Source organism: Oncorhynchus kisutch, unplaced genomic scaffold, assembly GCF_002021735.2.
Source record: "Oncorhynchus kisutch isolate 150728-3 unplaced genomic scaffold, Okis_V2 scaffold4069, whole genome shotgun sequence".
Taxonomy (NCBI): domain Eukaryota; kingdom Metazoa; phylum Chordata; class Actinopteri; order Salmoniformes; family Salmonidae; genus Oncorhynchus; species Oncorhynchus kisutch.
In genome coordinates, this window is record NW_022266014.1 from 135,767 (window position 1) to 161,771 (window position 26,005).

General features: G+C 47.2%; 1 protein-coding gene across 1 annotated transcript in view; it reads left to right on the top strand.

The window, feature by feature from the left end:
* Nucleotides 1–26,005, top strand: part of LOC109878266 (sialidase) — an 81,861-nt gene that overhangs the window by 26,232 nt on the left and 29,624 nt on the right. Inside the window, exons 3-7 of the mRNA XM_031822106.1 lie at nucleotides 4,538–4,660; nucleotides 11,420–11,469; nucleotides 17,156–17,268; nucleotides 20,608–22,020; nucleotides 23,245–23,679. Coding sequence (XP_031677966.1) covers nucleotides 4,538–4,660; nucleotides 11,420–11,469; nucleotides 17,156–17,268; nucleotides 20,608–22,020; nucleotides 23,245–23,679 — 2,134 coding nt within the window. The remainder of the gene's footprint in view (nucleotides 1–4,537; nucleotides 4,661–11,419; nucleotides 11,470–17,155; nucleotides 17,269–20,607; nucleotides 22,021–23,244; nucleotides 23,680–26,005) is intronic.

Here is a 26,005-nt window from a genome sequence, read left to right on the forward strand (position 1 = left end):
TTATACTATAGTTACCTTATACTACTACTACTACTACTACCTTATACTATAGTTAGGAGGGACGGAGGGGGGGGGGGGGCTGATGAAACCCAGCTCTAACTCCTGGTGTTGATGGGTCATTGTTGTGGTCCTGCTGCTGCTGCTGTTGAGTATGGTCGGGGGGGGGGGGGGGGGGCTGAGGGGGAGGAGGTGGGACTGAGGGGGAGGGAGGGAGGGAGGGGGGGAAGGTAAAGATAGGAATGTGGAGGTTGGTTTTCTTTCTCTCTTTAAATGAACACACCTAGTCTATTCAGGCCTCCAGTCTTCCCAGGTCATATAATATGACACCTTCCTCCCCAGAGAGAATAGGCTGTGCCTCAAATACCACCCTGTTCAGTGCCCTGGTCAACAGTAGTGCACTAGAGTGCATTGGGAAAGTATTCAGACCCCTTGACCTTTTCCACATTGTGTTAGGGTACAACCTTATTCTAAAATGGATTAAATCGTTTTTTTCCCCTAATCTATTTATACACAATACTCCATGATGACAAATCAAAAACAGGTTTTAGAAATGACAACACACCAGGAGTTGTGTATTGATGTTGTGTTCCATTCTGACAACACACCAGGAGTTCTGTATTGGTGTTGTGTTCCATTCTGACAACACACCAGGAGTTCTGTATTGGTGTTGTGTTCCATTCTGACAACACACCAGGAGTTCTGTATTGGTGTTCCATTCTGACAACACACCAGGAGTTCTGTATTGTTGTGGTGTTGTGTTAGATCCTCCCAGGGTCAAGGAGGAGAATATAAATATCTTCCAGATCAGATACTGTGTGTGTGTCATCACCTTGAAGTGTTGCAACAAGGGGAGTTGTGGCTGAAGTGGAGGATTATGGGTAACATATGAACCCTTCTACTTAACGGAGGGCAGAGAGGAGGATGATGGGTAACATGTGAACCCTTCTACTTAACGGAGGGCAGAGAGGAGGATGATGGGTAACACGAACCCTTCTACTTAACGGAGGGCAGAGAAGAGGGTGATGGGTAACATGAACCCTTCTACTTAACGGAGGGCAGAGAGGAGGATGATGGGTAACATGTGAACCCTTCTACTTAACGGAGGGCAGAGAGGAGGATGATGGGTAACATGAACCCTTCTACTTAACGGAGGTCAGAGAGGAGGATGATGGGTAACATGTGAACCCTTCTACTTAACGGAGGGCAGAGAGGAGGATGATGGGTAACATGCGAACCCTTCTACTTAACGGAGGGCAGAGAGGAGGATGATGGGTAACGTGAACCCTTCTACTTAACGGAGGTCAGAGAGGAGGATGATGGGTAACATGTGAACCCTTCTACTTAACGGAGGGCAGAGAGGAGGATGATGGGTAACGTGAACCCTTCTACTTAACGGAGGTCAGAGAGGAGGATGATGGGTAACATGTGAACCCTTCTACTTAACGGAGGGCAGAGAGGAGGATGATGGGTAACGTGAACCCTTCTACTTAACGGAGGTCAGAGAGGAGGATGATGGGTAACATGTGAACCCTTCTACTTAACGGAGGTCAGAGAAGAGGATGATGGGTAACATGTGAACCCTTCTACTTAACGGAGGGCAGAGAGGAGGATGGGGGATTGCCTGGTAAACATCAGCTGGAGTGATGAAGGATGTTTCATTTTGGGAGGTCTGGCTTGTTATATAACCAAAGACATGAAGCACTAACAATAACTGCATAGTCTTGGTGACTACAGTCTCCCTCCTCTTGGTGACTACAGTCTTCCTCCTCTTGGTGACTACAGTCTTCCTCCTCTTGGTGACTACAGTATCCCTCCTCTTGGTGACTACAGTATCCCTCCTCTTGGTGACTACAGTATCCCTCCTCTTGGTGACTACAGTCTACCTCCTCTTGGTGACTACAGTATCCCTCCTCTTGGTGACTACAGTCTACCTCCTCTTGGTGACTACAGTCTTCCTCCTCTTGGTGACTACAGTCCTCCTCCTCTTGGTGACTACAGTACCCCTCCTCTTGGTGACTACAGTCTCCCTCCTCTTGGTGACTACAGTCTCACTCCTCTTGGTGACTACAGTCTCACTCCTCTTGGTGACTACAGTCTCCCTCCTCTTGGTGACTATAGTCTCCCTCCTCTTGGTGACTACAGTCTTCCTCTTGGTGACTACAGTCCTCCTCCTCTTGGTGACTACAGTCCTCCTCCTCTTGGTGACTACAGTATCCCTCCTCTTGGTGACTACAGTCTCCCTCCTCTTGGTGACTACAGTCCTCCTCTTGGTTAGACTGGTTCGGTGACTACAGTCCACCTCCTCTTGGTTAGACTGGTTCGGTGACTACAGTCTCCCTCCTCTTGGTTAGACTGGTTCGGTGACTACAGTCCTCCTCCTCTTGGTGACTACAGTCCTCCTCCTCTTGGTGACTACAGTCTCCCTCCTCTTGGTGACTACAGTATCCCTCCTCTTGGTGACTACAGTCTCCCTCCTCTTGGTGACTACAGTCTCCCTCCTCTTGGTGACTACAGTATCCCTCCTCTTGGTGACTACAGTCTCCCTCCTCTTGGTGACTACAGTCTCCCTCCTCTTGGTGACTACAGTCTCCCTCCTCTTGGTGACTACAGTCCCCCTCCTCTTGGTGACTACAGTCCTCCTCCTCTTGGTGACTACAGTCTATCCTCCTCTTGGTGACTACAGTCCCCCTCCTCTTGGTGACTACAGTCCTCCTCCTCTTGGTGACTACAGTCTATCCTCCTCTTGGTGACTACAGTCCATCTCCTCTTGGTGACTACAGTCCTCCTCCTCTTGGTGACTACAGTCCTCCTCCTCTTGGTTAGACTGGTTCGGTGACTACAGTCCCCCTCCTCTTGGTGACTACAGTCTTCCTCCTCTTGGTGACTACAGTCCTCCTCCTCTTGGTTAGACTGGTTCGGTGACTACAGTCTTTCTCCTCTTGGTGAATACAGTCTCCCTCTTGGTGACTACAGTCTCCCTCCTCTTGGTGACTACAGTCTCCCTCCTCTTGGTTAGACTGGTTCGGTGACTGCAGTCCTCCTCCTCTTGGTTAGACTGGTTCGGTGACTACAGTCCTCCTCCTCCTGGTTAGACTGGTTCGGTGACTACAGTCCTCCTCCTCCTGGTTAGACTGGTTCGGTGACTACAGTCTCCCTCCTCTTGGTGACTACAGTCCTCCTCCTCTTGGTTAGACTGGTTCGGTGACTACAGTCCTCCTCCTCTTGGTTAGACTGGTTTGGTGACTACAGTCCTCCTCTTGGTTAGACTGGTTCGGTGACTACAGTCCTCCTCCTCTTGGTGACTGCAGTCCTCCTCTTGGTTAGACTGGTTCGGTGACTACAGTCCACCTCCTCTTGGTTAGACTGGTTCGGTGACTGAGAGAGGTTACCCAAACAGGACACGTTGCAGAGCTAGTATCACAGGCATGACCAGACAAGACCAGGCCGTACAGAATGAGAGACCAGAGAGAGGCGTAATGAGAGGGAATGGCTCACCACCTGGATGAGTAGTAAGACATGGGAGAAAACACCTTGTTTAGGTGACTCAGAGCAATAGAGACAGGGAGAGCACCTCTATTAGTGACTCAGGAGGAAAACTTCTGACAAGGAAAAGAGAGAGTGATCAAATGAGAGAGAGAGAGAGAGAGAGAGAGAGAGAGAGAGAGAGAGAGAGAGAGAAGAGAGAGAGAGAGAGAGAGAGAGAGAGAGAGAGAGAGAGAGAGAGAGAGAGAGAGAGAGAGAGAGAGAGAGAGAGAGAGAGAGAGAGAGAGAGAGAGGAGCTCAGTCCTCTCCTGTTCTGTCTCTCACTCAGGGGGAGGAAGAGAGGATGGGAGGAGGGGGAGTGAAGGAAGAATGAAGGGAAGGGGGGAGGGAAGACAGACAGAGCAGGGGTCTGTGTTTCTCAGCGCTATCAGAGAGCATCACAGAAACCCTCGTTTAGAGTGGAGAAGATTTGGGGGCTCTGAAAGGGGGATGAGAGGGAGGGATCGGATGATTTGTTTTCCGGTGTGCGGCTGCCCGGGCTGAAAGACGACGAGCGGAAATCACTTTACGTTTATCAGTAAAATGATTTACTTCAATGTCTTCCCCCCCATCTCTCTCTCTCTCTCTCTCTGTCACTCATCAAACTCTACTTGTTGATGTTTTAGCAAAGGAATGATTGATTTACTCCCTCTCCTTCTCCCGCTCTCCTGTAGTTGATTTATTTACTCAGTCTCCCTCTCCTTCTCCCTCTCTCCTGTAGTTGATTTATTTACTCAGTCTCCCTCTCCTTCTCCATCTCTCCTGTAGTTGATTTATTTACTCAGTCTCCCTCTCCTTCTCCCTCTCTCCTGTAGTTGATTTATTTACTCAGTCTCCCTCTCCTTCTACATCTCTCCTGTAGTTGATTTATTTACTCAGTCTCCCTCTCCTTCTACATCTCTCCTGTAGTTGATTTATTTACTCAGTCTCCCTCTCCTTCTCCCTCTCCTTCTCCCTCTCTCCTGTAGTTGATTGATTTACTCAGTCTCCCTCTCCTTCTCCATCTCTCCTGTAGTTCCCGTACTGCGGCCTGTTATTCCGGCACCAGGGCTGGCCTCTGTGTCTCCACGACAAGGTGATCATCCAGCTCTCTCCTCTGGACCCACGTGTCCTCCGCCCCGGGGACTTCTACCTACAGGTATCAAAAATACCTGTTTTCATGGTCTGACATTATTGAACAGAGAGAGAGAGGAAGACAGTGGGGATCTGTTCTGACTTTATTGAACAGAGAGAGGGAGACAGTGGGGATCTGTTCTGACTTTATTGAACAGATAGAGAGAGGAAGACAGTGGGGATCTGTTCTGACTTTATTGAACAGATAGAGGGACACAGTGGGGATCTGTTCTGACTTTATTGAACAGAGAGATGATGACAGTGGGGATCTGTTCTGACTTTATTGAACAGATAGAGGGAGACAGTGGGGATCTGTTCTGACTTTATTGAACAGAGAGAGGATGACAGTGGGGATCTGTTCTGACTTTATTGAACAGAGAGAGGATGACAGTGGGGATCTGTTCTGACTTTATTGAACAGAGAGAGGATGACAGTGGGGATCTGTTCTGACTTTATTGAACAGAGAGAGGATGACAGTGGGGATCTGTTCTGACTTTATTGAACAGAGAGAGGAAGACAGTGGGGATCTGTTCTGACTTTATTGAATAGAGAGAGAGGATGACAGTGGGGATCTGTTCTGACTTTATTGAACAGAGCGAGAGGATGACAGTGGGGATCTGTTCTGACTTTATTGAACAGAGAGAGAGAGGATGACAGTGGGGATCTGTTCTGACTTTATTGAACAGGTAGAGGATGACAGTGGGGATCTGTTCTGACTTTATTGAACAGAGAGAGGATGACAGTGGGGATCTGTTCTGACTTTATTGAACAGAGAGAGGATGACAGTGGGGATCTGTTCTGACTTTATTGAACAGATAGAGAGAGGAAGACAGTGGGGATCTGTTCTGACTTTATTGAACAGATAGAGAGAGGAAGACAGTGGGGATCTGTTCTGACTTTATTGAACAGATAGAGAGAGGAAGACAGTGGGGATCTGTTCTGACTTTATTGAACAGAGAGAGGATGACAGTGGGGATCTGTTCTGACTTTATTGAACAGAGAGAGGAAGACAGTGGGGCTCTGTTCTGACTTTATTAAACAGAGAGACTGAGGACGACAGTGGGGATCTGTTCTGACTTTATTGAACAGAGAGAGGAAGACAGTGGGGATCTGTTCTGACTTTATTGAATAGAGAGAGAGGATGACAGTGGGGATCTGTTCTGACTTTATTGAACAGAGCGAGAGGATGACAGTGGGGATCTGTTCTGACTTTATTGAACAGAGAGAGAGAGGATGACAGTGGGGATCTGTTCTGACTTTATTGAACAGGTAGAGGATGACAGTGGGGATCTGTTCTGACTTTATTGAACAGAGAGACTGAGGACGACAGTGGGGATCTGTTCTGACTTTATTGAACAGAGAGAGGATGACAGTGGGGATCTGTTTTGACTTTATTGAACAGATAGAGAGAGGAAGACAGTGGGGATCTGTTCTGACTTTATTGAACAGATAGAGAGAGGAAGACAGTGGGCATCTGTTCTGACTTTATTGAACAGATAGAGAGAGGAAGACAGTGGGGATCTGTTCTGACTTTATTGAACAGATAGAGAGAGGAATACAGTGGGGATCTGTTCTGACTTTATTGAACAGAGAGAGGATGACAGTGGGGATCTGTTCTGACTTTATTGAACAGAGAGAGGAAGACAGTGGGGCTCTGTTCTGACTTTATTAAACAGAGAGAGAGAGGACGACAGTGGGGATCTGTTCTGAATTTATTGAACAGAGAGAGGGAGACAGTGGGGATCTGTTCTGACTTTATTGAACAGATAGAGAGAGGAAGACAGTGGGGATCTGTTCTGACTTTATTGAACAGATAGAGGGAGACAGTGGGGATCTGTTCTGACTTTATTGAACAGAGAGATGATGACAGTGGGGATCTGTTCTGACTTTATTGAACAGAGAGAGGATGACAGTGGGGATCTGTTCTGACTTTATTGAACAGAGAGAGGATGACAGTGGGGATCTGTTCTGACTTTATTGAACAGAGAGAGGATGACAGTGGGGATCTGTTCTGACTTTATTGAACAGAGAGAGGAAGACAGTGGGGATCTGTTCTGACTTTATTGAATAGAGAGAGAGGATGACAGTGGGGATATGTTCTGACTTTATTGAACAGAGCGAGAGGATGACAGTGGGGATCTGTTCTGACTTTATTGAACAGAGAGAGAGAGGATGACAGTGGGGATCTGTTCTGACTTTATTGAACAGGTAGAGGATGACAGTGGGGATCTGTTCTGACTTTATTGAACAGAGAGAGGATGGCAGTGGGGATCTGTTCTGACTTTATTGAACAGAGAGAGGATGACAGTGGGGATCTGTTCTGACTTTATTGAACAGATAGAGGAAGACAGTGGGGATCTGTTCTGACTTTATTGAACAGATAGAGAGAGGAAGACAGTGGGGATCTGTTCTGACTTTATTGAACAGAGAGAGGATGACAGTGGGGATCTGTTCTGACTTTATTGAACAGAGAGAGGAAGACAGTGGGGATCTGTTCTGACTTTATTGAATAGAGAGAGAGGATGACAGTGGGGATATGTTCTGACTTTATTGAACAGAGCGAGAGGATGACAGTGGGGATCTGTTCTGACTTTATTGAACAGAGAGAGAGAGGATGACAGTGGGGATCTGTTCTGACTTTATTGAACAGGTAGAGGATGACAGTGGGGATCTGTTCTGACTTTATTGAACAGAGAGAGGATGGCAGTGGGGATCTGTTCTGACTTTATTGAACAGAGAGAGGATGACAGTGGGGATCTGTTCTGACTTTATTGAACAGATAGAGGAAGACAGTGGGGATCTGTTCTGACTTTATTGAACAGATAGAGAGAGGAAGACAGTGGGGATCTGTTCTGACTTTATTGAACAGAGAGAGGATGACAGTGGGGATCTGTTCTGACTTTATTAAACAGAGAGAGGAAGACAGTGGGGCTCTGTTCTGACTTTATTAAACAGAGAGACTGAGGACGACAGTGGGGATCTGTTCTGACTTTATTGAACAGAGAGAGGAAGACAGTGGGGATCTGTTCTCACTTTATTGAATAGAGAGAGAGGATGACAGTGGGGATCTGTTCTGACTTTATTGAACAGAGCGAGAGGATGACAGTGGGGATCTGTTCTGACTTTATTGAACAGAGAGAGGAAGACAGTGGGGATCTGTTCTCACTTTATTGAATAGAGAGAGAGGATGACAGTGGGGATCTGTTCTGACTTTATTGAACAGAGCGAGAGGATGACAGTGGGGATCTGTTCTGACTTTATTGAACAGAGAGAGAGAGGATGACAGTGGGGATCTGTTCTGACTTTATTGAACAGGTAGAGAGAGGAAGACAGTGGGGATCTGTTCTGACTTTATTGAACAGATAGAGAGAGGAAGACAGTGGGGATCTGTTCTGACTTTATTGAACAGATAGAGAGAGGAATACAGTGGGGATCTGTTCTGACTTTATTGAACAGAGAGAGGATGACAGTGGGGATCTGTTCTGACTTTATTGAACAGAGAGAGGAAGACAGTGGGGCTCTGTTCTGACTTTATTAAACAGAGAGAGAGAGGACGACAGTGGGGATCTGTTCTGAATTTATTGAACAGAGAGAGGGAGACAGTGGGGATCTGTTCTGACTTTATTGAACAGATAGAGAGAGGAAGACAGTGGGGATCTGTTCTGACTTTATTGAACAGATAGAGGGAGACAGTGGGGATCTGTTCTGACTTTATTGAACAGAGAGATGATGACAGTGGGGATCTGTTCTGACTTTATTGAACAGATAGAGGGAGACAGTGGGGATCTGTTCTGACTTTATTGAACAGAGAGAGGAAGACAGTGGGGATCTGTTCTGACTTTATTGAACAGAGAGAGGATGACAGTGGGGATCTGTTCTGACTTTATTGAACAGAGAGAGGATGACAGTGGGGATCTGTTCTGACTTTATTGAACAGAGAGAGGATGACAGTGGGGATCTGTTCTGACTTTATTGAACAGATAGAGAGAGGAAGACAGTGGGGATCTGTTCTGACTTTATTGAACAGATAGAGAGAGGAAGACAGTGGGGATCTGTTCTGACTTTGTTGAACAGAGAGAGAGAGGAAGACAGTGGGGCTCTGTTCTGACTTTGTTGAACAGAGAGAGAGAGGAAGACAGTGGGGCTCTGTTCTGACTTTATTGAACAGAGAGATGATGACAGTGGGGATCTGTTCTGACTTTATTGAACAGATAGAGAGCGGAAGACAGTGGGGATCTGTTCTGACTTTATTGAACAGATAGAGGGAGACAGTGGGGATCTGTTCTGACTTTATTGAACAGATAGAGAGAGGAAGACAGTGGGGATCTGTTCTGACTTTATTGAACAGAGAGAGGAAGACAGTGGGGCTCTGTTCTGACTTTATTAAACAGAGAGAGAGAGGACGACAGTGGGGATCTGTTCTGAATTTATTGAACAGAGAGAGGGAGACAGTGGGGATCTGTTCTGACTTTATTGAACAGATAGAGAGAGGAAGACAGTGGGGATCTGTTCTGACTTTATTGAACAGATAGAGGGAGACAGTGGGGATCTGTTCTGACTTTATTGAACAGAGAGATGATGACAGTGGGGATCTGTTCTGACTTTATTGAACAGATAGAGGGAGACAGTGGGGATCTGTTCTGACTTTATTGAACAGAGAGAGGATGACAGTGGGGATCTGTTCTGACTTTATTGAACAGAGAGAGGATGACAGTGGGGATCTGTTCTGACTTTATTGAACAGAGAGAGGATGACAGTGGGGATCTGTTCTGACTTTATTGAACAGAGAGAGGATGACAGTGGGGATCTGTTCTGACTTTATTGAACATATAGAGAGAGGAAGACAGTGGGGATCTGTTCTGACTTTATTGAACAGATAGAGAGAGGAAGACAGTGGGGATCTGTTCTGACTTTGTTGAACAGAGAGAGAGAGGAAGACAGTGGGGCTCTGTTCTGACTTTGTTGAACAGAGAGAGAGAGGAAGACAGTGGGGCTCTGTTCTGACTTTATTGAACAGAGAGATGATGACAGTGGGGATCTGTTCTGACTTTATTGAACAGATAGAGAGCGGAAGACAGTGGGGATCTGTTCTGACTTTATTGAACAGATAGAGGGAGACAGTGGGGATCTGTTCTGACTTTATTGAACAGATAGAGAGAGGAAGACAGTGGGGATCTGTTCTGACTTTATTGAACAGATAGAGGGAGACAGTGGGGATCTGTTCTGACTTTATTGAACAGAGAGAGGATGACAGTGGGGATCTGTTCTGACTTTATTGAACAGATAGAGAGAGGAAGACAGTGGGGATCTGTTCTGACTTTATTGAACAGAGAGAGGATGACAGCTGTTCATTCCCCCCCCTGATTATAACCACAGCCAGTCTTGTCTGAGCTGTTCATTCCCCCCCCCTGATTATAACCACAGCCAGTCTTGTCTGAGCTGTTCATTCCCCCCCTCCTGATTATAACCACAGCCAGTCTTGTCTGAGCTGTTCATTCCCTCCTGATTATAACCACAGCCAGTCTTGTCTGAGCTGTTCATTCCCCCCCTCCTGATTATAACCACAGCCAGTCTTGTCTGAGCTGTTCATTCCCCCCTCCTGATTATAACCACAGCCAGTCTTGTCTGAGCTGTTCATTCCCCCCTCCTGATTATAACCACAGCCAGTCTTGTCTGAGCTGTTCATTCCCCCCTCCTGATTATAACCACAGCCAGTCTTGTCTGAGCTGTTCATTCCCCCCCCCCCTGATTATAACCACAGCCAGTCTTGTCTGAGCTGTTCATTCCCCCCCCCCCTGATTATAACCACAGCCAGTCTTGTCTGAGCTGTTCATTCCCTCCTGATTATAACCACAGCCAGTCTTGTCTGAGCTGTTCATTCTCTCCTGATTATAACCACAGCCAGTCTTGTCTGAGCTGTTCATTCTCTCCTGATTATAACCACAGCCAGTCTTGTCTGAGCTCTTCATTCCCTCCTGATTATAACCACAGCCAGTCTTGTCTGAGCTGTTCATTCCCTCCTCCTGATTATAACCACAGCCAGTCTTGTCTGAGCTGTTCATTCCCTCCTGATTATAACCACAGCCAGTCTTGTCTGAGCTGTTCATTCTCTCCTGATTATAACCACAGCCAGTCTTGTCTGAGCTGTTCATTCTCTCCTGATTATAACCACAGCCAGTCTTGTCTGAGCTGTTCATTCCCTCCTGATTATAACCACAGCCAGTCTTGTCTGAGCTGTTCATTCCCTCCTGATTATAACCACAGCCAGTCTTGTCTGAGCTGTTCATTCCCTCCTGATTATAACCACAGCCAGTCTTGTCTGAGCTGTTCATTCCCTCCTGATTATAACCACAGCCAGTCTTGTCTGAGCTGTTCATTCTCTCCTGATTATAACCACAGCCAGTCTTGTCTGAGCTGTTCATTCTCTCCTGATTATAACCACAGCCAGTCTTGTCTGAGCTGTTCATTCCCTCCTGATTATAACCACAGCCAGTCTTGTCTGAGCTGTTCATTCCCTCCTGATTTATAACCACAGCCAGTCTTGTCTGAGCTGTTCATTCCCTCCTGATTATAACCACAGCCAGTCTTGTCTGAGCTGTTCATTCCCTCCTGATTATAACCACAGCCAGTCTTGTCTGAGCTGTTCATTCCCTCATTTTATTGCATGTTAAATCCTCAGTCGTTTTTAAATGTTTGTTGTTGTTTTTTTCAAATGGCAGGTGCACCTTTTATATTGTATGTAGAATAAGTCTACTAAAATCCATGTATGAATGTTTTCATTCAGGTGGCATCGCCCTCTGTCTCCCCCAGCTCCTCCTCCACCAACACCCCCAGGTGAGACATCCCCTCTCCTTCTTTGGCTCGCCGTCTCTCCGTCTCTCTTTCTACACTGAACTCATCAAGGCACAAGGCGAGACTCAGATGGAGACACAGGAGGCAGATGGTTGGAGACTTAACAATGTTTATTTCATCCAAAAAGGGGATTAGGCAAGAGAATGGGCGTGGACCGGCAAAAGGTCAAAACCAGTTCAGAGTCCAGGAGGTACAGAAGGGCAGGCAGGTTCAAGGTCAGGGCAGGTGGGAATGTAGCCCAGAGTCAGGCAGGGGTCAGAACCGGGAAGACTAGCAAAAGGGGCACGGCGAAAAACACACTGGTTGACTAAACGTACAAGACGAACTGAGACAGAGAGACAGGAAACACAGGGATAAATACACTGGTACAGAGAGACAGGAAACACAGGGATAAATACACTGGCCCAGAGAGACAGGAAACACAGGGATAAATACACTGGTAGAGAGAGACAGGAAACACAGGGATAAATACACTGGCCCAGAGAGACAGGAAACACAGGGATAAATACACTGGTACAGAGAGACAGGAAACACAGGGATAAATACACTGGTACAGAGAGACAGGAAACACAGGGATAAATACACTGGTACAGAGAGACAGGAAACACAGGGATAAATACACTGGCCCAGAGAGACAGGAAACACAGGGATAAATACACTGGTAGAGAGAGACAGGAAACACAGGGATAAATACACTGGCCCAGAGAGACAGGAAACACAGGGATAAATACACTGGTACAGAGAGACAGGAAACACAGGGATAAATACACTGGTACAGAGAGACAGGAAACACAGGGATAAATACACTGGTACAGAGAGACAGGAAACACAGGGATAAATACACTGGCCCAGAGAGACTGGAAACACAGGGATAAATACACTGGTACAGAGAGACAGGAAACACAGGGATAAATACACTGGTACAGAGAGACAGGAAACACAGGGATAAATACACTGATACAGAGAGACAGGAAACACAGGGATAAATACACTGGTACAGAGAGACTGGAAACACAGGGATAAATACACTGGTACAGAGAGACAGGAAACACAGGGATAAATACACTGGCACAGAGAGACAGGAAACACAGGGATAAATACACTGGTAGAGAGAGACAGGAAACACAGGGATACATACACTGGTACAGAGAGACTGGAAACACAGGGATAAATACACTGGCCCAGAGAGACAGGAAACACAGGGATAAATACACTGGTACAGAGAGACAGGAAACACAGGGATAAATACACTGGGACAGAGAGACAGGAAACACAGGGATAAATACACAGGTACAGAGAGACAGGAAACACAGGGATAAATACACTGGTACAGAGAGACAGGAAACACAGGGATAAATGCACTGGTACAGAGAGACAGGAAACACAGGGATAAATACACTGGGACAGAGAGACAGGAAACACAGGGATTAATACACTGGGACAGAGAGACAGGAAACACAGGGATAAATACACTGGGACAGAGAGACAGGAAACACAGGGATAAATACACTGGTAGAGAGAGACAGGAAACACAGGGATAAATACACTGGGACAGAGAGACAGGAAACACAGGGATAAATACACTGGGACAGAGAGACAGGAAATACAGGGATAAATACACTGGGACAGAGAGACAGGAAACACAGGGATAAATACACTGGGACAGAGAGACAGGAAACGCAGGGATAAATACACTGGGACAGAGAGACAGGAAACACAGGGATAAATACACTGGTACAGAGGGACAGGAAACACAGGGATAAATACACTGGTACAGAGAGACAGGAAACACAGGGATAAATACACTGGTACAGAGAGACAGGAAACACAGGGATAAATACACTGATACAGAGAGACAGGAAACACAGGGATAAATACACTGGTACAGAGAGACTGGAAACACAGGGATAAATACACTGGTACAGAGAGACTGGAAACACAGGGATAAATACACTGGCCCAGAGAGACAGGAAACACAGGGATAAATACACTGGTACAGAGAGACAGGAAACACAGGGATAAATACACTGGCCCAGAGAGACAGGAAACACAGGGATAAATACACTGGTACAGAGAGACAGGAAACACAGGGATAAATACACTGGGACAGAGAGACAGGAAACACAGGGATAAATACACTGGGACAGAGAGACAGGAAACACAGGGATAAATACACTGGGACAGAGAGACAGGAAACACAGGGATAAATACACTGGGACAGAGAGACAGGAAACACAGGGATAAATACACTGGGACAGAGAGACAGGAAACACAGGGAGAAATACACTGGTACAGGGAGACAGGAAACACAGGGATAAATACACTGGCCCAGAGAGACAGGAAACACAGGGATAAATACACTGGCCCAGAGAGACAGGAAACACAGGGATAAATACACTGGTACAGAGAGACAGGAAACACAGGGATAAATACACTGGTAGAGAGAGACAGGAAACACAGGGATAAATACACTGGCCCAGAGAGACAGGAAACACAGGGATAAATACACTGGCCCAGAGAGACAGGAAACACAGGGATAAATACACTGGCCCAGAGAGACAGGAAACACAGGGATAAATACACTGGTAGAGAGAGACAGGAAACACAGGGATAAATACACTGGTACAGAGAGACAGGAAACACAGGGATAAATACACTGGTAGAGAGAGACAGGAAACACAGGGATAAATACACTGGGACAGAGAGACAGGAAACACAGGGATAAATACACTGGTACAGAGAGACAGGAAACACAGGGATAAATACACTGGGACAGAGAGACAGGAAACACAGGGATAAATACACTGGTACAGAGAGACAGGAAACACAGGGATAAATACACTGGTACAGAGAGACAGGAAACACAGGGATAAATACACTGGTAGAGAGAGACAGGAAACACAGGGATAAATACACTGGGACAGAGAGACAGGAAACACAGGGATAAATACACTGGTACAGAGAGACAGGAAACACAGGGATAAATACACTGGGACAGAGAGACAGGAAACACAGGGATAAATACACTGGTACAGAGAGACAGGAAACACAGGGATAAATACACTGGCCCAGAGAGACAGGAAACACAGGGATAAATACACTGGGACAGAGAGACAGGAAACACAGGGATAAATACACTGGTACAGAGAGACAGGAAACACAGGGATAAATACACTGGTACAGAGAGACAGGAAACACAGGGATAAATACACTGGTAGAGAGAGACAGGAAACACAGGGATAAATACACTGGTACAGAGAGACAGGAAACACAGGGATAAATACACTGGTAGAGAGAGACAGGAAACACAGGGATAAATACACTGGTACAGAGAGACAGGAAACACAGGGATAAATACACTGGGGAAAATAAGCGACACCTGGAGGTGGTGGAGACAATCACAGGGATAAATACACTGGGGAAAATAAGCGACACCTGGAGGTGGTGGAGACAATCACAGGGATAAATACACTGGCCCAGAGAGACAGGAAACACAGGGATAAATACACTGGGGAAAATAAGCGCCACCTGGAGGTGGTGGAGACCATCACAGGGATAAATACACTGGCCCAGAGAGACAGGAAACACAGGGATAAATACACTGGGGAAAATAAGCGCCACCTGGAGGTGGTGGAGACCATCACAGGGATAATAAGCGCCACCTGGAGGTGGTGGAGACCATCACAGGGATAAATACACTGGGGAAAATAAGCGCCACCTGGAGGTGGTGGAGACCATCACAGGGATAATAAGTGCCACCTGGAGGTGGTGGAGACCATCACAGGGATAGTAAGCGCCACCTGGAGGTGGTGGAGACCATCACAGGGATAAATACACTGGGGAAAATAAGCGCCACCTGGAGGTGGTGGAGACCATCACAGGGATAATAAGCGCCACCTGGAGGTGGTGGAGACCATCACAGGGATAATAAGCGCCACGTGGAGGTGGTGGAGACCATCACAGGGATAATAAGCGCCACCTGGAGGTGGTGGAGACCATCACAGGGACAGGTGAAACAGATCAGGGCGTGACAGAACTAAAATATAAACGCGACATATCAAGCGTTTGTCATGAGCTGAAATAAAAGATCCCAGAAATGTTCCATACTCACAAAAAGCTGATTTCTTAGTTCTGACTCAATACATATATTAGCTAGCTAGCCAGCTAAATAGCGATCGGCATTAGCTGCTAACAAGATTTTATTTGAGCAACTTGCTAAGAAAATACAAACTAGCAGATAGTAAGATACACAGACAATAAGATACACAAACTAAATAGTGTAATTATAGAACGCTTGTGGATCGATATTAAGAAGCAAAGTGGAGAGCACCATTGTTGTCATCAACATATTGTTGCATCTGCTGCATTGACCAATGGCGCTCCTTGTGTGACAAGGGGCGGGGCTTGGCGAGAGAGTCAACTCAAGTAGCGAGTAAACCATACAAACGAAATGACGTATCACATTTTACAAACCAAACATACACAAAAACCCAAACCGGTCCTTGTATCAATACCGGTATATTGTAAGATACGGTACACCGCTCAGCCCTAGTAAGGTAACCAGGTAACCTCTTTCTCTCAAAAACCCAAACCGGACGTGGTAACCGTGTTGCAAAATAAATATACACATACATGTTATTCAATCATTGCACCCACGTCGCTCGCGCGCGCCAACGAACAGTCTGTGTTGCCAGGCAGCTAAAATAGAAGTTGCTTCTATTTGTGACGCCGAACGCGATGCAAGTCCCGCCTCTCCCATCTCCTCATTGGCTTTTAGAAGCATATACTGAACCCACGTGCCATCTCCTCATTGGTTATACCCACGTGGGTGATTGAAAGATGAACGGAGGTCGTTTGTGGCACCTTATTATGAAAGTTAGTTGCCAATCGTCATATAAAGTCCACAGAAGAAAAAGAAGCCTGGAAGGAGGAGAGATGACTAGAAATGATTCGGTTGACCGTTTTATGTGTGGATTAATTGTCGGAGTAGAAGACCTTGTGCATTTCAGGTAAAATAACAACTCAATATTTATATCCTAGGACAAATTAGCTAGCAACTGCAAGCTAACTAGCTAAATAGGACAAATTAGCTAGCAACAGCAAGCTAGCTAGCTAAATAGGATAAGTTAGCTAGCAACTGCAAGCTAACTAGCTAAATAGGACAAATTAGCTAGCAACAGCAAGCTAGCTAGCTAAATAGGATAAGTTAGCTAGCAACTGCAAGCTAACTAGCTAAATAGGACAAATTAGCTAGCAACAGCAAGCTAGCTAGCTAAATAGGACAAATTAGCTAGCAACAGCAAGCTAGCTAGCTAAATAGGACAAATTAGCTAGCAACAGCAAGCTAGCTAGCTAAATAGGACAAATTAGCTAGCAACAGCAAGCTAGCTAGCTAAATTGCCATTCATGTTTAATGCTTTTCGACCTGTCCCCAAATTAATATAATTGGTTCAGTTTGTTTTGATATTTCAACCTGCGTGTCGTGATCGCGTTTGGTGTGAGGGAGGACAACATCAATTTGCGCACGATGGCAGACTCATGCGCGTGTCCGGTTTGGGCATGGTGTCTCTCTCTCCAGCCTGTCTCATCCTGCGTTGTCTGGCCCTCAGTGGGCAGCAATGTAAGGTAACCGGGTAACCTCTCTCTCTCTCTCTCCCCCCCCCTCCAGCCCACCCTGTCTCATCCTGCGTTGTCTGGCCTCCAGTGGGCAGCATGTAGAGGAGGTAAAGTTGCCAGAGCTAGCCTACACCTCCCTGTTCACCATGGCCTGGCTCCACTCAGGTAAACTGCTCTGATTGGACACTGTAATTGCCCTCTGCTTCAGCTCCTCCAACGTGTGTGTGTGTGTGTGTGTGTGTGTGTGTGTGTGTGTGTGTGTGTGTGTGTGTGTGTGTGTGTGTGTGTGTGTGTGTGTGTGTGCGTGTGTGTGTGTGGTTATTCGGGCGGGGTTAATGCAGGGATCATCAACTAGTTTCAGCCGCGGGACGATTTTGTTCTGGAGCGGCTGGCCGAGGGGATGGAACATAATTACTAGTAATTTGTAGACTGCAAATTGACCGCATGAATCTCAAACATATATACTTTTTGACTAAAACATACTTTTGTATAGGATCACATATACAATACATTCGGAAAGTATTCAGACCATCATTATAAAATGGGTTAAATAAAAAAAGAAATCCTCATCAATCTACACACAATACCCCATAATGAGGTCACAATACCCCATAATGAGGTCACAATACACCATAATGAGGTCACAATACCCCATAATGACATCACAATACCCCATAATGACATCACAATACCCCATAATGACATCACAATACCCCATAATGACATCACAATACCCTATAATGATAAAGCGAAAACAGGTTTTAGACATTTTTGCAAATGTATTAAAGATAAAAACAATAACACCTTATTTACATGAGTATTCAGACCCTTTGCTGTGAGACTCTAAATCTCAGGTGCATCCTGTTTCCATTGATCACCTTTGAGATGTTTCTACAACTTGATTGGAGTTCACCTGTGGTAAATTCAATTGATTGGACATGATTTGGAAAGGTACACACCTGTGTACACACCACTTAGCCCTCTCCTAATTGAGGTAAGCTTGGTCTCTACTCAAACCTTAGCCCTCTCCAAATTGAGGTAAGCTTGTCTCTGCTCAAACCGTAGCCCTCTCGTAATTAAGAGAAGCATGGTCTGAAGATAAATTCCCACGGTGGGGGTTATATTCGGAAGAGCAGAAAGGGGTGGGTCCATGATGACGGATCAATGTCTATGCTCAGGGGGCGGGCCTATGACTCAGTTAAACTCCAAAGGGATTTGGAGTTTCCTTCATTAAACAGTTTAAAATCGCATTACATAATTTCACAAATAGTTTAATCTTTACTCATTCATTTTATACAACAATTAGATGCAACCCTCACAACTGAGACTCTTGTATAAACAGGGTTATGGTAATGTGGCTGTATTGTCTCTGATGAGTTTCACAAAATTGTACCAAACGGACCAGTTCGTAGCTGGCTACTTTACCAACCTTTTATACATTCTTCAGAACACGAATATTGTTCTGTTCTCAAGTTCTGTGAGGTGGAAGAAATACATTTGTTCTCTCTATGAAAACTCACTCTCTCTCTATGCTGTCTGGCCATGAGGAAGAATCTCCTTCAGGAATGTATGACCTGCCTAACAGCAGCCTGGGTGTAGGAGAGAGAGAGAGGGGGATGGTGCTCGCTGTACCCAACGAGGGCAACATCATGACACATGAGGTCGAAGGAATTGTCTGTAGAGCTCCGAGTCAGGATTGTGTCGAGGCACATATCTGGGGAAGGGTACCTAAAAATGTCTGCAGCAGCTGGCCGCCCGGCCAAACTGAGCAATCTGGGGGAGAAGGGCCTTGGTCAGTGAGGTGACCAAGAACCCGATGGTCACTCTGACAGAGCTCCAGAGTTCCTCTGTGGAGAACCTTCCAGAAGAACAACCATCTCTGCAGCACTCCACCAATCAGGCCTTTATGGTTGAGTGGCCAGACGGAAGCCACTCCTCTTAAAAAACACATGACAGCCCACTTGGAGTTTGCCAAAAGGCACCGAAAGACTCTCAGACCGAGAAACAATATTCTCTGGTCTGATGAAACCAAGATTGAACCCTTTGGACTGAATGCCAAGCTTCACTTCTGGAGGAAACCTGGCACCATCCCTACGGTGAAGCATGGTGGTGGCAGCATCATGCTGTGGGGATGTTTTTCAGCGGCAGGGACTGGGAGAAAGAGGGGGAAAGCGTCAGGGGAAAGATGAACAGAGCAAAGTACAGAGAGATTCTTGATGAAAACCTGCTCCAGAGCGCTCAGGACCTCAGACTGGGGTGAAGGTTCACCTTCCAACAGGACAACGACCCTAAGCACACAGCCAAGACAACGCAGGAGTGGCTTCGGGACAAGTCTCTGAATGTCCTTGAATAGTCCAGCCAGAGCCCGGACTTCAACCAGATTGAACATCTCTGGTGAGACCTGTAAATAGCTGTGCAGCAACGCTCCCCATCGAACCTGACAGAGTTTGAGAGGATCTGCAGAGAAGATTGGGAGAAACTACCCAAATACAGGTGTGCCAAGCTTGTAGCATCATACCCATGAAGACTGGAGGCTGTAATCGCTACCAAAGGTGCTTCCACAAAGTACTGAGTAAAGGGTCTGAATACTGAAATGTGATATTTAACTTATTTTATTTTGAATACATTTACAAAAATGTCTAAAAACCTGTGTTTGCTTTGTCATTATGGGGTATTGTGATGTCATTATGGGGTATTGTGATGTCATTATGGGGTATTGTGATGTCATTATGGGGTATTGTGATGTCATTATGGGGTATTGTGATGTCATTATGGGGTATTGTGATGTCATTATGGGTTATTGTGATGTCATTGTGGGGTAATGTGATGTCATTATGGGGTATTGTGATGTCATTATGGGTTATTGTGATGGCATAATGGGGTATTGTGATGTCATTATGGGTTATTGTGATGTCATTATGGGGTATTGTGATGTCATTGTGGGGTATTGTGATGTCATTGTGGGGTATTGTGATGTCATTGTGGGGTATTGTGATGATATTGTGATGTCATTGTGGGGTATTGTGATGTCATTATGGGGTATTGTGATGTCATTGTGGGGTATTGTGATGTCATTATGGGGTGTTGTGATGTCATTGTGGGGTATTGTGATGTCATTGTGGGGTATTGTGATGTCATTGTGGGGTATTGTGATGTCATTGTGGGTTATTGTGATGTCATTGTGGGGTATTGTGATGTCATTGTGGGGTATTGTGATGTCATTGTGGGGTATTGTGATGTCATTATGGGGTATTGTGTGTAGATTGATGAGGGGGGAAAAACGAGGCTGTAAAGGCTGTAAAATGTGGAAAAAGTCTAGGGGTCTGAATACTTTCTGAAGGCCCTGTATCTCTCTGCCTGGGATTACTTTGGAACACATTTCCAACATTAAAATCCCTAGGAGCTGATTGGCTGGTGTTTTTACAGTATTTTATGTCCAACAGTACACTTGGGGGGCTGCCGGTTTCTGTCTGTTGTGGATTAATACATTATTGTTATTCTCAGTCAACAGGGAACGGAGTGGAGCAGGAACGGAGACAGGGTCGGGGACAGGGTCTGGGACAGGGTCTGGGACAGGGTCTGGGACAGGGTCTGGGACAGGGTCGGGGACAGGGTCTGGGACAGGGTCGGGGACCGGGTCTGGGACAGGGTCGGGGAGGACACTGTCCTACTGCCTCCTTTCTGCAGAGAACGACATCTTCAGAGTACCCTGGGAGGATGTAGTACACCCTCAGTTCATTAACAGACCCACGGCTATGGTGGCTGCACCTATCAGAGTCCCTACCAAGGGAGAAGGGGACGGGGGGAGGGAACAGGACGTCTTCAAGCCTTCGGAGAGGGCCAGATGCATTTTGATTGACACATCCAAGGCCCAATGTGGAGAGAGTACGGAGGTGAAGCTCCTCCCACGGTTGAGACAGCCTATCGAGACCAGGGACGATGGGAAAGGTTTTGACATCGCAGCAGAAGAGGACTCGGACGCTGAGGGAGAGTATGTTGAACTGGAAGAGATCTCTCTACCGCGCTTCTCTCCTCAGAAAGGATCCTTAACACAGTCTGTTAGTCTGAACTACAGGAACCTGCATAAACCCTGGACTACAGCCCGACACCCCCCCAAAGCAACCCCCTCCCAGCCCTTTCATGCCCCGGTGAAAAGCAGCACTTTCTCCCAGTCCATGGTGTGTTCCAGACTCATCGAGGAATACCTGAACAACGACGTGTTTTCCCCTGTCATCCTCACCCCAACGGCCCCCACCTCCCCTATGGCCCCTACCTCCCCTACGGCCCCCACCTCCCCTACGGCCCCCACCTCCCCTACGGCCAGAGAGGGGGTCAGCGGTGAGGGGACAGCGTCAGACCGTACAGAAGGTACCGCTGCTCGTCTCCAGAGGCTAACACAACGTATCTCTGAGCGTGTGTCTGAGTCTCACTGGTCAGTGTGTGACGGCACAGCCTTATCAGTGGTTTATGACCCCCAGACTGACAGCGAGGAGGTTTTAACCCAGTCACACAGTATAGTGGAGAGGGAAGAGTCTCTCGGGCACCCTCAGACTGACAGCGAGGAGGTTTTAACCCAGTCACACAGTATAGTGGAGAGGGAAGAGTCTCTCAGTCACCCTCAGACTGACAGCGAGGAGATGGAGGAGAGGAGGGATAGTGGTTCTGAAACCAGGGCAGAGGAGAGGGATAGGGGTTCAGAAACCAGGACAGAGGATAGGAGGGATAGGGGTTCAGAAACCAGGGCAGAGGAGAGGGATAGGGGTTCAGAAACCAGGACAGAGACAGAGGATAGGAGGGATAGGGGTTCAGAAACCAGGACAGAGACAGAGGAGAGGAGGGATCGGGGTTCAGAAACCGAGACAGGGGAGGGGGATCGGGGTTCAGAAACCAGGACAGAGACAGAGGAGGGGGATCAGGGTTCAGAAACCAGGACAGAGACAGAGGATAGGAGGGATAGTGGTTCAGAAACCAGGACAGAGACAGAGGAGAGGAGGGATAGTGGTTCAGAAACCAGAACAGAGACAGGGGAGGGGGATCGGGGTTCAGTAACCAGGACAGAGACAGAGGAGGGGGATCAGGGTTCAGAAACCAGGACAGAGACAGAGGATAGGATGGATAGTGGTTCAGAAACCAGGACAGAGACAGAGGAGAGGAGGGATAGTGGTTCAGAAACCAGAACAGAGACAGGGGAGGGGGATCGGGGTTCAGTAACCAGGACAGAGACAGAGGAGGGGGATCAGGGTTCAGAAACCAGGACAGAGACAGAGGAGAGGAGGGATAGTGGTTCAGAAACCAGGACAGAGACAGAGGAGAGGAGGGATAGTGGTTCAGAAACCAGAACAGAGACAGGGGAGGGGGATCGGGGTTCAGTAACCAGGACAGAGACAGAGGAGGGGGATCAGGGTTCAGAAACCAGGACAGAGACAGAGGATAGGATGGATAGTGGTTCAGAAACCAGGACAGAGACAGAGGAGAGGAGGGATAGTGGTTCAGAAACCAGAACAGAGACAGGGGAGGGGGATCGGGGTTCAGTAACCAGGACAGAGACAGAGGAGGGGGATCAGGGTTCAGAAACCAGGACAGAGACAGAGGATAGGAGGGATAGTGGTTCAGAAACCAGGACAGAGACAGAGGAGAGGAGGGATAGTGGTTCAGAAACCAGGGCAGAGGAGAGGGATAGGGGTTCAGAAACCAGGACAGAGACAGAGGATAGGAGGGATAGTGGTTCAGAAACCAGGACAGAGACAGAGGAGAGGAGGGATAGTAGTTCAGAAACCAGGACAGAGACAGAGGGGGATCAGGGTTCAGAAACCAGGACAGAGACAGAGACAGGGGAGAGGAGGGATAGTGGTTCAGAAACCAGGACAGAGACAGAGGAGAGGAGGGATAGTGGTTCGGAAACCATGACAGAGACAGAGGAGGGGGATCGGGGTTCAGAAACCAGGACAGAGACAGAGGAGAGGAGGGATAGTGGTTCAGAAACCAGGACAGAGACAGAGGAGAGGAGGGATAGTGGTTCAGAAACCAGGACAGAGACAGAGGAGGGGGATCGGGGTTCAGAAACCAGGACAGAAACAGAGGAGAGGAGGGATAGTGGTTCAGAAACCAGGACAGAGACAGAGGAGGGGGATCGGGGTTCAGAAACCAGGACAGAGACAGAGGAGGGGGATCGGGGTTCAGAAACCAGGACAGAGACAGGGGAGAGGGGGGATAGTGGTTCAGAAACCAGGACAGAGACAGAGGAGGGGGATAGGGGTTCAGAAACCAGGACAGAGACAGGGGAGAGGGGTAGCCATGTTGGCATCTTACAGGTGGTTGACACCAGTGAGACAGACTCTCACCATGATGACCCTGAGGTCTCCAACGGCCAATCAGACACTCCCCAAGGAGAGGACCAGACACTGAACACTCTGACTGAGACTCTCATACACTTAGCCCCCACTCCCACTGACCACCAAACACCAACGCACTACACACCTTCCACTGAATCAGAGACCGAGAGACCGGAGGACAAGGAGGAGGAGGAAGAGGAAGATAACCACTCAGATACTGAGCCCCAAGAGAAAGAAGAGACAGGTACATATCTCTCCCTCCTTCATTCCTCGTTCATCCCTAAATCATCCACCATCCTCCCTTCATCCCTCATTCATCCCTAAATCATCCACCATCCTCCCTTCATCCCTCGTTCATCTCTAAATCATCCACCATCCTCCCTTCATCCCTCGTTCATCCCTAAATCATCCACCATCCTCCCTTCATCCCTCCTTCATCCCTAAATCATCCACCATCCTCCCTACATCCCTTGTTCATCCCTTGTTCATCCCTAAATCATCCACCATCCTCCCTTCATCCCTCGTTCATCCCTAAATCATCCACCATCCTCCCTTCATCCCTCGTTCATCCCTAAATCATCCACCATCCTCCCTTCATCCCTCGTTCTTCCCTAAATCATCCACCATCCTCCCTACATCCCTCATTCATCCCTAAATCATCCACCATCCTCCCTTCATCCCTCGTTCTTCCCTAAATCATCCACCATCCTCCCTTCATCCCTCGTTCATCCCTAAATCATCCACCATCCTCCCTTCATCCCTCGTTCATCCCTAAATCATCCACCATCCTCCCTTCATCCCTCGTACATCCCTAAATCATCCACCATCCTCCCTTCATCCCTCGTTCATCCCTAAATCATACACCATCCTCCCTTCATCCCTAAATCATCCACCATCCTCCCTACATCCCTCGTTCATCCCTAAATCATCCACCACCCTCCCTTCATCCCTCGTTCATCCCTAAATCATCCACCTTCATCCCTCGTTCATCCCTAAATCATTCACCATCCTCCCTTCATCACTAAATCATCCACCATCCTCCCTACATCCCTTGTTCATCCCTAAATCATCCACCATCCTCCCTTCATCCCTCGTTCATCCCTAAATCATCCACCTTCATCCCTCGTTCATCCCTAAATCATCCACCATCCTCCCTTCATCCCTAAATCATCCACCATCCTCCCTTCATCCCTAAATCATCCACCATCCTCCCGTTCCTCACTGCTGCTACACCCCCTGCAAATACTTCTCCTGTTTAGCAGTCACTCCTGTTTAGCAGTCACTCCTGTTTAGCAGTCACTCCTGTTTAGCAGTCACTCCTGTTTAGCAGTCACCAATGACATGTTGGCCTGAGTGACTCCTCTCCACCTCCTCCAAGTCCTCCTTCTCCACCTTCCACCTGTTGTCCTTCTTGTAGTGGTTCTAGCCCTCCTCTATAAGCCTCGCCTCTTAGAGAGAGAAAGAGAGACAGACAGAGAGAGATAGAGGAGGGGGGAGAGACAGACAGAGAGAGAGAGTGAGAGAGACAGACAGACAGACAGACAGACAGACAGACAGACAGACAGACAGAGAGAGAGAGAGAGAGAGAGAGAGAGAGAGAGAGAGAGAGAGAGACAGACAGAGAGACAGACAGAGAGAGATAGAGAGAGAGAGAGAGGAGGGGGGAGAGAGAAAGGGGGGGAGAGAGAGAGACAAAGAGAGAGACAGAGAGAGATAGAAAGAGAGACAGAGAGACAGACAGAGAGAGAGAGAGAGAGAGAGAGACAGAGAGAGAGAGAGAGAGAGAGTATTGGAGTCTTCTGAGTGTGTTTTCTAAGGTATCATAGCTTGTCCTGTGATGGATAGACTAGACTCCTGATCTCCTCTCTTTCTGATGGAGGGTTAGTCTATGTCCCTAATGGCACCCTTTTCCCTATGTATTGCACTACTTTAGACCAGAGGCAGAGCCCTAGTAGTGCACTACATAGGGAATAGGGTGCCATTTGGGAAGTAGATAGCGTCAGATAGCCTCATCCTCTAGCAGTCGTGTGTCATGGTGTAATGAAGAGACTGATCTGATCTCACTGTAGGAGACGATGGAGGTTTAGTGTGTTGTAATGGAGAGACTGATCTGATCTCACTGTAGGAGATGATAGAGGTTTAGTGTGTTGTAATGGAGAGACTGATCTGATCTCACTGTAGGAGGCAATAGAGGTTTAGTGTGTTGTAATGGAGAGACTGATCTGATCTGATCTCACTGTAGGAGACGATAGAGGTTTAGTGTGTTGTAATGAAGAGACTGATCTGATCTGATCTCACTGTAGGAGACGATAGAGGTTTAGTGTGTTGTAATGAAGAGACTGATCTGATCTGATCTCACTGTAGGAGACGATAGAGGTTTAGTGTGTTGTAATGAAGAGACTGATCTGATCTCACTGTAGGAGACGATAGAGGTTTAGTGTGTTGTAATGGAGAGACTGATCTGATCTCACTGTAGGAGACGATATAGGTGCAGTGTGTTGTAATGGAGAGACTGATCTGATCTCACTGTAGGAGACGATAGAGGTGCAGTGTGTTGTAATGGAGAGACT